We start from the raw sequence: 12,323 nt of genomic DNA on the forward strand, positions 1-12,323 counted from the left end.
ATTAAAGCACATCAATCAAATCATAGTAATCCCTGCATAAAGTTTAATTCAGGAGATTACATTAAAATCAATCAATTCAAACAATAGCAATAATCACAAAAATTCATACTCTTGCATCTGAAGGTAACACAAATCATCACAGCAACCATCTCAATCGTTGTTAACTCAATAACAAATCGACATTCTTTACACAACTATCACCACACAAAACTATCACCACTTTGGTACTACTACACAAATTATCACCACTTTGGTTATCACCACTCGATACACAATTCCGCACTCATAACTCAAAACACAATGTCACAATATTGAAATCATTTTCAAACTATAGTGTTCTCTGCTCAAAACAATCACCTCAATCGTACATACTTCTTTCAAAAACTCAAGCCAACAATACCATCCATTCTTTTCCAAAATCATTTAATTTCCTCAAAATCACATCGCACAACAATAGTGAACAAAACACACAATTTCCCCAAGTATATATATATATATATATATATATATATATATATATATATATATACACACACATATATTTGATGTGTATATATGTATAGACACACACACAAAAACGTAGTCATTCACTCAGGGATGCCACTAATACCAACAATAGTTCACACTTTACTAACTCGAAAATCATTTTATAACAAAACTTCATTTTAACTTACCCCAGTGAATCGTTGACAATCAAGTTCATATATTTAAAAAATATATATTTACGACAAATATGATTTTATAGCTAATAATTAAGTCTACGAAAATAATAACTATTAACCAAATAGTCACCCTCAAATATAAGAGTCAAGTTATAGTGTAGGAATTATGAGTAGGGGATATCGTACCCAAGAGATTAGAAAATCCTACTCTAGCTAGGAAAAATGTAGAGAATGCTAGATGAATATGCAGATGTACAAGTCATAAACAAGGGCTCACAAGTGAACCAAAGTTCATGGTGAATATATGCAAAATGGTGTAATAGTTTGATTTTTAGCTCTGGATATGGTTTCGAATCAAATTAACACAAAATATTGAAATGTAAACTATACTATGCTAAACTAGATGTGATAAAATGGATAAAAGTTAGAGCTTTAGGTTGTTCACCATAGTCTCCCTTGCATGCATTGATGTTCAAACTAAAAGTAATAGAATCCCAAATATCAAATTACCTTCTTAGCATCCAGATAAGACCACTCAGGCCTAAATTCCTTTGATTTGATCAATTTCCACCCAGATAAGTGTGAAACTAACTATCCAAGAACAAGTTATATTACCGGATAAGTATCAATTCCTTGCTCCTAGATACATAAAGGTTTGAGTTTTGATAATCAAGCAAGCAAACCAATCCTAGATCTAGGTGATTTTAACTCACTACCCTCACATACACACCTAGTGTGCTATCATGCTTTCAATGTCCAAAGCTAGCTATTCTCTAAACATTGTTTATGTAATGACAAATGCAAAGTATTCAAATTAGCTAAATTTAAATACAAGCATTCACTTCTTGATTTAGCATGTGAAGATGATTATGGAAATTGAATCAAATAAGACTCAAACATCAATTCATTACAAGTTTGACTAGGGCTTTCAACCATAGCCCTAACAATAGACTACTCACACATATCTACATGCATAAACTTGCATACAGGGGCGGAACCAGGATTTGATCTTTGGGGGGGTCCATACATAAAGTAACGATCATATAACCGAATTATTAAGTTCGAATAAAAAAAAAAAACAGTATGACAATAATTTAAAAATCTTATTCAATAGAATTTGTAAGCAATAAGCCAACAATCAAGAAAAAATAAAACAATAATTCCATTGACTCAAAACATAACTCGACGTTCTTGCATGTCTCGAAAGTCATCTATTATTGAGTCGATGGTAAATTTTTCTGCAATTTCTTTCTCAATGTACATCAATAACGAGTCTGTAAGAAAGTCATTCTCCATTCGGTTACGAAGCCTTGTTTTGACAATACGCATAGCAGAAAATGATCGCTCTGTAGTTGCTGTAGACACTGGAAGAGTAAGCACAAGCACAATCACTCTATAAACAAGTGGATACCTTGTTGATCTTCTAGTTCTTACTAACCACTGAGATAAATCAGACATAATTGAAATACTTTTGAACTCTTGATCTTGAACTACATCATACTCAAAAAATTCAAGTTGTTTCTTGAGTTGTAGTTTCTCATGATCTGCAAAGTCATGTGGATAGAATTTTTCTACCAACTGACATACATCATCAATCTTGAAACACTTACTTATTTCTCTAGGATCCAAAGCTGAACTAAGAATAAGTAGCTCTACAGCATGCTCATTAAACCGATTATTCAATTCTTGCAATTGAGAATCTATGGCAGCATAAAATATATCTACCTTGTAATAATGCTGAACTGTCCAGTCATTTTGTTGGTGACGAGCTCGACCTCCTCTTCCAACATAACGAGCATTCATATCTGGGATATCTATGTTACGTGCCTCACAAAAAGAATTTACCTTGGCAAATAAAGTATCCCATCCATCATCTCTCAACTTTTGAATGAATGCTTTAGTAGAGGAAACAAGATTCATGGCATTCAAAATGTCTTGAGATTGACTTTGCAGAGCTAGACAAAGTTCATTAGTATTCTCCATAATTTCTTCCATGAGATGTAAGATGAAGACAAATTGATACGATGTCATTGATTCATAAGCAGAATCCGCATCTCCTGCTTGAGGACTCTTCCCTTCCTTAATTATGTTCATAAGAACTCGACAAGTTGGGCTAAACCTTTGTCTCAAACTAGAAATAGATCTGAAGTGCGAACTCCAACGAGTATCTCCAGCACGCTGCAAGGTTCCAATTTGGTTAAGTCCTCTTCCAGTCTCGAGTTCATCAATTGAAGTCAAATATGCAATCTCTTCTGCTTGAGCACTTTGAAATTCATCATTACTCTTGCATGAAGCACCAAGAATATTGACAATAAAAGTCAATTTAGTAAAAAACTTTTGAATAGGAATAACTTCTCTCGATGCTGCTACTAAAGCCAATTGCAATCTATGTGCTAAACAATGAACATAGTAAGCATACGGACAATCCTTCAAAATCAAAGCTTGTAGCCCATTCCACTTACCTCGCATATTACTTGCACCATCGTATCCTTGGCCTTGGATATTTTGGATATCTAAATTATGATTAGATAACACTGAATATATTCCCTTTTGCAATGTCGATGCCTTGGTGTCTGAGACATGAACAAGCCCAAAGAAGCGCTCCCGAATAAAACCATCTTTGTCAACAAATCTCAATACTATAGCCATTTGCTCCTTCTTTGACTCATCACGAGCTTCATCAACAATTATGCAAAATTTTGAATAATTAATTTCTTCCCGAATGGCCTTTTTTATTCGTACTGAAAATGCCTGCAACATTTGTTTTTGAATCTTTGGGGATGTGTAAGAAGCATTTCTTGGAGCATTCTGCAATATAACTTCAGCAACTTTTTCATTATATGAAGCCAACAATTCTAAGAGTTTCACGAAATTACCAGGATTGATTGAATCAAGACTTTCATCGTGACCTCTAAAAGCACAACCTTGAAATGCAAGCCATCGAACTGCTTCAATTGAAGTTTTGACTCATAGACGGTTGTCTGCAATTTGTTTTGAAGTATAATTGGCAACAACTTTCTGTATATGCTGAGGTTGCTTCATCAAGTCGTCACAGGCTCTTACAGCATTCTTGTGAAAAGAGTTAGAATCTTTACCCATATGACTCAGAAAAGCACAACCCTTACCGTCTCTTACTTTTTTCCAACTTTGAAATCCCTCAATAGTGAAAGCTTTGTGGCCAGGATGGCCGGTGGGCTTATTAAAAAGAAAACATGGTAGACAAAAAGCTTTATCTTCAGTCGGAGAATATTCTAACCATGAAGAAAATAGCGGATACCACGAAGATTGAAAGCTACGGTTTCGCTTTCCTTTTTGCGGATATGTTGAAAGTAAAGGCTGATATGGACCAAGTTTAATATAAGCACGTCGGACTTCATCTTGCAGATTAGGATGATATTCCCATATTTGCGGACGTTTTCCCGGATCACGTTCTAGTGAATCAATATCAATTTCGTTGATTTCAGTTCTTGAAAATTTAGCAGGATTTTTAGGCTCTTGAGTCTCAACATCAGACTGTGGTAAGGCAGCACTAGATTCGAAGTTTTCAGGAATTTTTCTTTTTGTAAACCACTTATCAAGTGTCTTCTGCGTGGACATCTACAAATAAAAAAAAAATCGCATATAAACAATGAGTATTCAAAAAAATTCAATTGAAAAAAAATAAGCTAAAAAACCAAAATCAGTAGAACAAAGCATAAAAAGAATGGAAAAAAAAAAAGAATGGTACAAGAATCTAGTCGAGGGTTTGATCGATGAAATAGTAAATTTATATAAGAAAGTAACAAAAATATGATACAGTAAAAAAAAAAAAAAGGCATCGCAGAATACCTTAATTCCTTTCGCAGGCACAGTCGCTTGGTGCAATGGCGCAGATTAAGAGAGGAAACTCAAGTTACCACGATTGCAAAATATATAGACATAAAAGTTTGCCTTGATCAAAGCAATTTCCGTTCAAATCCTAATGACCTAAGAAATAGGAATAATTTTTTATTATTACTTTGACTTCTATTTCTTATCTTATTCCTTCTTTAATCTTTATACAATAAATATTATTATTTTATTATTCTCTCTACTTAAAACTGACGGTTTGGTCTTGGGGAGGGGGGGGGGGGGGGGTGGGGTCAGCATTATATTATATATAATTAATATATTTGATTTGGGGGGTACAATAAATATTATTATTTTATTATTCTCTCTCCTTAAAACTGACGGTTTGGTCTTGATAGGGGGGAGGGGGTGTCAGCATTATATTATATATAATTAATATATTTGATTTTGGGGGGGGGGGGGTCCAATAGCTTGTATTGATTACATCATGCCTATTCAACTAATAATATATATATAATTATATGTGTCAGCCGAAAAGTTGGGGGGGGGTCCGGACCCCTTTGGGCCGAACAGTAGTTCCGCCCCTGTCAACATAATAGAAAACAATAAGCTATCTAAGAATAGAGTTTAGAAATGACTAAGGATGATCACAAGTGAAGGATGATGAAGTGATTGATGATGGAAACATTGTCACGGGGATGATGTGGTGGCTCCTTTTGTGTTCTAGATTCATCCTTGAACTTTTTCTTCAAGACTTTAGCTGATGATGATGTTTGGTATATGTAAGATGTTATGGGTATGGATGTAGTTGGAAAATGGAGTGTTGAAGATTGAGGTTTTTTGGAGGAGATCATAGTTAGTTATTTAGAGAATAGAGAGAGAAAAAGATGTAATTGCTAAGTGTGGGTGATGCCCCTCTTCCTTGTAAGAAGAGGTGCTTAAATAGATGGCGAGAGAGGTGTGAAATGGTGATTAGGAGCAACAAAAAACAGTCATATCCTTATAAGAAGCATGGAGGTGGAGTATGAGAGTAGTAATATATCCCAAAATCAAGAGAAAAGAGTATGGCATGGGAGTGATGGTGTAGGTTAGAGTTGGTAATGATGAGTGAGAGATGGTGATTAAACCTAAAATCACATCAAGGCCACAACTCGTCATGACACGAAGTACGAAATCATTTAAAGTTCAAAACATGTGAACTGGAAACTGAAGATTACGTCAATCGAGACAAAACTTCACCTAAGACACCACAAGGTCTCCTGAATACTTTTAGGATCAAATCACCCAAATGAAAGGACGATCCAATGGTAGGAACCTCACGGATCGAAAACTGAACGAACCGAAATCGTAAATAACCCAACTCGTCCAAAAGATCAAGTAAAGGTAACATGAAACATACCTACATGTTTGTCTCAATGAACACAAGATAACGGAGCAAGAAACTTCTCCAAAGGTGACTTGACGCGCCACCACAAGCGGCTGAAGCCCACTCGTCGCCCGTAGGGGCACTTTTGATCGGAGTTGTACTGTAGTGGAATCACGCTCAAAATCTCATCCCCTTTGTCTAAGTTAGCGAAGATTAGGCCCAACAAACTTCGAAGGATTGAAAATCCTAGGAAGCGTGCTGTTGTGTGCCTCTAAGCAGCTCTTCACCATGTTCACAGCAGTGAATTAATGTGTAACTTTAGTAAAGTCTTGGCAAGATGTGCTTGGCATAGGAGCTAGAAAAGCATGAGTTTCAAAAGAGATTTCAACAGTGATTGGTAGATTGGTTGAGGTATTTGGTGCAAGGGATATGAGTTGAGAATGGTAGAGAACTATGGATGAATTCGGGAGAGAAAAACCATAATAGAGAAGATCGATCTTTACACAATAGAGCTTGATAAGTTTAAATCTATATGGAGGTAGAGGAGTTTCTGGATTTGGAAATGGTATCTGGGATTAGAATGAGAGAATTGCTTGGGTTGTTTAGTGCTTAGCTTGTGTGTTGCTCCCCCTTCCGCACAGCAACTATAACTCTCCATTTATAGAGTGGTGGTAGTTTAGGTATGTTGTTGTGATTATAATTCCAAGAGTCTTGTCTTTATGTTCCCAAGAATCCTGCTGCTGTGATCCCAAGAATCTTGTTACTGTGATCCCAAGATTCCTGTTGCTCTGATCCCCGGATTCTCGCTGTTGTGATCCCAAGAATCTCCCTATTGCTGTGGTTCCAAGATTTTGCTGCTGGGATAAGAGAGGTCATTATTTTGTCTTGGTTCAAAGGTATAGAATTGATATTTGTGTAAAAGGATGTGGTATAATATTTGAGATATATGGTTTTTAAGTAAAATGGTTTGGTGTTGGGTAAAAGAAGTGTTGTTGTGATTAAGGATTTTTGGGTTCTTTCTTCTTCACTTACCCACATTTAGAATTGGGCTGTTAGGCTTAAATTTCGGTCCCCAAATCCAAAATTACCAAGCCTAAAAATAATAATGGGCCTCATGCATTTTCGTTAGCTTCCACACCACACCTGTTCTTGCAAGCCCCAAATGCATGAATGTGGCTGGGGTCCGCATGCAAGGCATGATGATTGTCAGTATAATTTTCTTATTGGGATTGAGATATAAATGGGGCCTGTTAACTTGATTTTTGGGTGCTAACACCGCCCAAACCAACTTCACAACCTGTAAAATTAGCTCTTACCAACTTGTAGATCACATCAAAAAGAGTAATTTTCATACTTAGAGCTAAGGCCTAATCGGCCTAGATCGAGCTAGATCAGGCTCAAAAGTTTTCAGCCGTTAAACTTCAAACTAGGGCTATCAATGGGTCATGTTGGGTTGGGTTCGTGTCAGGTCAAGGTATATGTTGTGTCACAAGAGACAAATCCAAACCCAACCAATTTATTAATTGTGTTGAAAATTTAAACCCAAAGCCAGCCAATTTATTAAATGGGTTATCCATTTCCAACCCTCTTAACTCATTTAATAAATAGGTCGTGTCGTGTCGGACAAAATGACCTATTTAAAGGTTAACACTATGACCTATTTAACTAAAAAAATGCATACATTGATTAAATTCACTAAAACTCCATAAGACGAAGAATATAAATAAATATATATGATTTATTGTGAAGACCCGAAATTCTCAGTTAATTATTTTGTAATTCGATGTTTGTTTAATTATATGAATTATGAATTGTGGGCTTGAGTCCTATGATGTTGTATGAGGAATTTGGTTTCGAATGATTTTATTTTCGAAACGAACGTTATTTAGGGGGTCGTGAAAATCGACTTTTTATACGTACTGAATTTGGGAAAACTTCCTTCACGAAAGTTGTAGAGCCCGTCGATACGAGTTTGTACATATGCGGAACGCAAGAATCGGAGTTCGTATGAAGAAGTTATAGTATTTGGAAAAGTTGCCAAATTGGGTATATATATGAATGGAAAGTTTCCAGAAATAGGGTTTCCATTTTTAGGCAGCCGACTTCTTCTCTCTCTCTCCTCTTCCCCGAGCCCAAAATAGAGCAAACTTTGCTGGCCATTTTCTCACAGCTCCGGCCATCATTTGAAGCGAAACAAAGCCCAGATCTACTCGCCTCCTTCCTGTTAGTCGACTGGTGGTCACCGTTTCCTCTCTCGGGGCAGCTACGCGGCAGAGGAGCTCGAAACTGATCTGAGCCCTAAAACGAACCAGCTGCGATTTCTCCTAACTCCGGCCACCAAAACTCGAGTTCTTTGGCTTGTTGAACTCCCCTTGAGTTGCTAATCAAACTCCAAGAAGACCCGAACCGGAGGTGAACGTTTTCACACTCATCGGAGCTCTCGCTGTTTTCTGCAAATTTTCCGGCCAAACCGGACTGTTTGAGGTATTTTCGATCACTTTCTGACTTCGAGCTAGTTATGAAAGTTGCTCAAAATGATTAAACGAAGAGGAAAAGCTCAGCCCCGACACTATAGGCAGTGGTCGGCGGCGGATCTGTCCCTAATTCTGGCAACCATTTCTGGCCACCTCAAGGGCATTTTCTACCCATTTTTGTGTTCTACATGTCGATACGATCATTTCAACATACAACACTTAAATTTTGGATATCGTTTGATTTAGTTATGAATTTTATGATTTCGATCATTCGGTTTGTGATCCGTGAGGATCAGGCCGTCCGATCGACTTGTAGTTTTGCTATGATAATCGTAGGACTGTCCCGATGACTTTGGGTGGTCACGGGTGAAGATCCGACCGTTGGATCTTCGTATAAGTGCATTTCTTGAATTGTGCATTAAGTTAAATATCGTTTTGATTAGGTGTTTGACGGATTTGTTAGCGGACGATTGTGAATCGTATTTTGAGCTGTAAGAAGACGCAGCGGTTTTCTGACGTGTGAACTATAGTTGGTATTTGTGGTCATTCCTGAGTGGATAATTACGTATATATATATATATATTTACGTGATTATATATTGAATGGTGTGACATTGAGGTGTGGAATTGTGATAACATGATTTTAATATGTTGTTGATAAATATTGATAAATGATTTTATCATGTTGTTAATATTTTGATAAATGTTGGTGATAAGCATGTTGATTTTGTGAGTTGAATAGAAGGTAGAGAATGTAGGATTCCGAGGATCGAATGGTCCAAGGATCTTTGGTTAATGATAACTGGAGTGTATGTGTTCTGAGGACAGGGAGGTCCAAAGTTCGACTGTTAAATAATAACGGGGATATATTGTTCTAAGGACATGAAATAGTCCAAAGTTCGTGGGTTACTGAGTTAACCTGGAGGTGCCGTTGCTTGACCCTAGGCCAAGGTGTCAGAAGTAACGAGGCGGTTAGAGCTCTAACGTAGTGCCAAAGTGGCGAGAGTTGTGATTTGGTGATTGTGGAAATGTGTTCCATGTTGTTTCCTGTGTGTCAGATTGATATTTCTTTGTGGATGTTGAGATTGTTGGATGTTTACTTGAGTTAATTAAAGGACTTGCAATTTATTAAATCAATCATTCATTTCTTATTTACTCACAAGCTTTGCAAAAAACTTACCGGGTTTTGTGTTGTTGCAATCCCGGTACACTATTCAAACGGTGTAGCGGATAATCCTGCAGGTCAGGATAAGCAGGGTGGAGAGCGAGCTCAGTAGAGCAGCGGGGTTGACGTCAGCACTTAACCTATTTTGGTGTGTTGTAGACTCTTTTGAGCGTAACTTTTATTTATGGTGGTATTGTAATATTTGACTCACGAGGTTTGTATTATGGTTTGTGAGATGATGGTTTTGGAAAAAAAAAAATTTCAGGACGTTATTTGTTTAGTTGTAAACTTGTAATCATGTTTCGGATTTGAACTTACTATTCAAAATTTGGGGCGTGACATTTATAAATAATTAAATCCAATAATGTGAAGCAAAATATTTCAAATTGTCCAATCCTAGGATCAAATACTCCAAACGTCCAAAATTTCAAGAAGAAGTATAGCATAATCAGGTTATACGGGTTCACTTCGTGTTGGCGGGTTGACCCGCAACCGACCCGTTTATTAAATGGGTCATGACGGGTTGACCCAATTTTTAATTGTGCGGATTCAACCCGATTTATTTGGCGGGGGTTTCGAGTCGTATTATTGGGTAGTGTCGGAATTGACAGCCCTACTTCAAACCCCGATTCCGAGCTCCACACTTTGATTCGATCTTCAAGGCTGCCATGAATGGAAAGAGGAGGAGAGCTTCAAAACCCGATAAGTTTCACATCCAACCGCCGGTGGAAAACGGAGATCGGCACCCTTTGATCGGTGACGTATAGTGATCTCCGCCGGCATTGGGTGGCACAGGGAAGAAGAGGAGCACGAGCCGAGCCGAGCCGGTCTAGGTTGGTGCCGCCACCGAAAAGTGCTGAAAAAGCAAAATGGTTCTGGGTCGGGTCGGTGAACACATGGGTCCGGTCGAGGGTTGGCTGAGAAAGAAATCTTTCAGAATTTTTTGAAAAATTTCCAAAAAAGGAAATTCTAATATGTTTTTCTGAAGAAAAAAAATCCTATTTACACAAAATTTCCAACAATGGAAATAACTTATGTTGATCATAGCTTCTTCATACAATCTCTGATTTTGGCGTACCACATGTTCACGAACTCGTATCGACGCACTTTACAACTTTTGCATGTGAAGGAAGTTTTCGGAGAAACTCAACAAATAAAAAGTCAACCCTTGACCCCTCAAGAATAAAACATTTCGAGTAAATATTAGTCTCAATATCTTTTACTTCACCGACAACTCAAGAAATCATACAAAAGGACAATTTATTAATTCCCGAAAATTCCTAAAAGTTAATAACGAATTTTCGGGGAATCACAACAATGTTTGCTTTTCATTTAATGTTAAAAGTTACCAATGTGTTGGCCATATAGTTTCTTTCTAAAGGTTTAGCTTCTGAAATAAATTATCAGCCTAATGAACATGCTTTGCAATAACTACTGGGTTGCCAGATATACTGCTATATGTTGTAACTATCTCAATGAATTGCTTAATAATATGCAATTTCCTTCTCCCTTAAAAAAAGTATGAATATGTTCTTGAAAGAAACCAACATACAAACAATTAAATTCTATCTGTTGTGGTGTTTTTTTATTTTATCAACTATATTAAAAATGATTCAGTTTTGATAAAGTAATATGGGCTTCATAATTAAAATTAATTGGCAGTGGATGGAGGTTACCTAAATCCAAATAAACTCATAGGCAAGATTTTCATTTCCCATGTGTGATTCATATTCTCAACACACCCTCGCATGTGTGGCAAATTTTCAAGCAATACACATAAATAACTAATATTGGGTGATGTGGAGCTCGTATAGCTGCAAGACATGCACACGTGGGATAACCATGCTATGATATTATGATAAAGTAATATGGGCTTTATAACCAAAACCAATTGGCAATGGATGAATGTGACCCAAATTCTTATAAACTCATAGACAAAGATAATATGGGCTTTCGTATTATATATGCTCCATAATTATAGGTAATCCATCTCCTAAGCCCTAAACCCGGATCAATAGCTACTTAAATTATAGTTAAGATTATACTCTGATTTTAGATCATTAGATCAGATAACAACTAATGGTTGAGATCAAATAATAATTTTTTTTTTTTTAATAAATATGCATATTCTAAAATCCAAAAGCAGATGACAATCTTTTTTCCTTTTTGTTTTTCTCGATCATTCATTTATTGCAAACAAAACCCAATTTAGTATTCCAAATCGATCAAGATTATCAATTTATTTACTTTCTTCTCTAAAGTCATTCATTGCAAGGTATCAATCAAAAAATTATTTTTCAATTTTCACGTAACATAGATTAATCTTTATTTAGAGGTTAAGAAAAAGAAATTCATAGTTGATTTTACTCCTTCGGTACTCAGGTTGCAAGTCTATCATAATGAAAAAAATATAATTTTCCTAATTAATTATTTTACTACAACAAATTAATTTAAGCCTCGTATGGTTCATGGAATTGAGGGCTTGGGAAAGGAAATGCATTCCTTTCCTATGTTTGGCGTGTACAAGGAAAGGAATAACTTTCCTTTAAGAAGGGAAAATATGGGGAAAGTGAATCCTCCAAATGATTCATTTTCCCTCCCACTTTCCCAGCATTAAATGTGCATTAATTACATGATAAAAATACATTTATATCCTTGTTGAAAATTGTTATTGACAATTTTATGTAGAAAGTTTATAATTTGTGTTTTAATATATGAGGATATAAATGGAATATTAGTGTAATTTAGTTTCATTTCCTTATACGAACCAAACACTAAAATGGAAACAAACATATCTTCTCCCGTTGCTTTCCCAATGTTTCCACTTTC

General features: G+C 36.3%; 1 protein-coding gene across 1 annotated transcript; it reads right to left on the bottom strand.

Annotated features, from left to right (window-relative positions):
- Positions 1-1,832: 1,832 nt before the first annotated feature.
- LOC112198918 (zinc finger MYM-type protein 1-like) lies at positions 1,833-3,422 on the bottom strand. The gene has a single exon (XM_024340006.1). It carries the CDS (start codon positions 3,420-3,422, stop codon positions 1,833-1,835), a length of 1,590 nt encoding a protein of 529 aa, XP_024195774.1.
- Between the last annotated feature and the right edge of the window lie 8,901 nt (positions 3,423-12,323).

Source organism: Rosa chinensis, chromosome 4 (assembly GCF_002994745.2).
Source record: "Rosa chinensis cultivar Old Blush chromosome 4, RchiOBHm-V2, whole genome shotgun sequence".
Taxonomy (NCBI): domain Eukaryota; kingdom Viridiplantae; phylum Streptophyta; class Magnoliopsida; order Rosales; family Rosaceae; genus Rosa; species Rosa chinensis.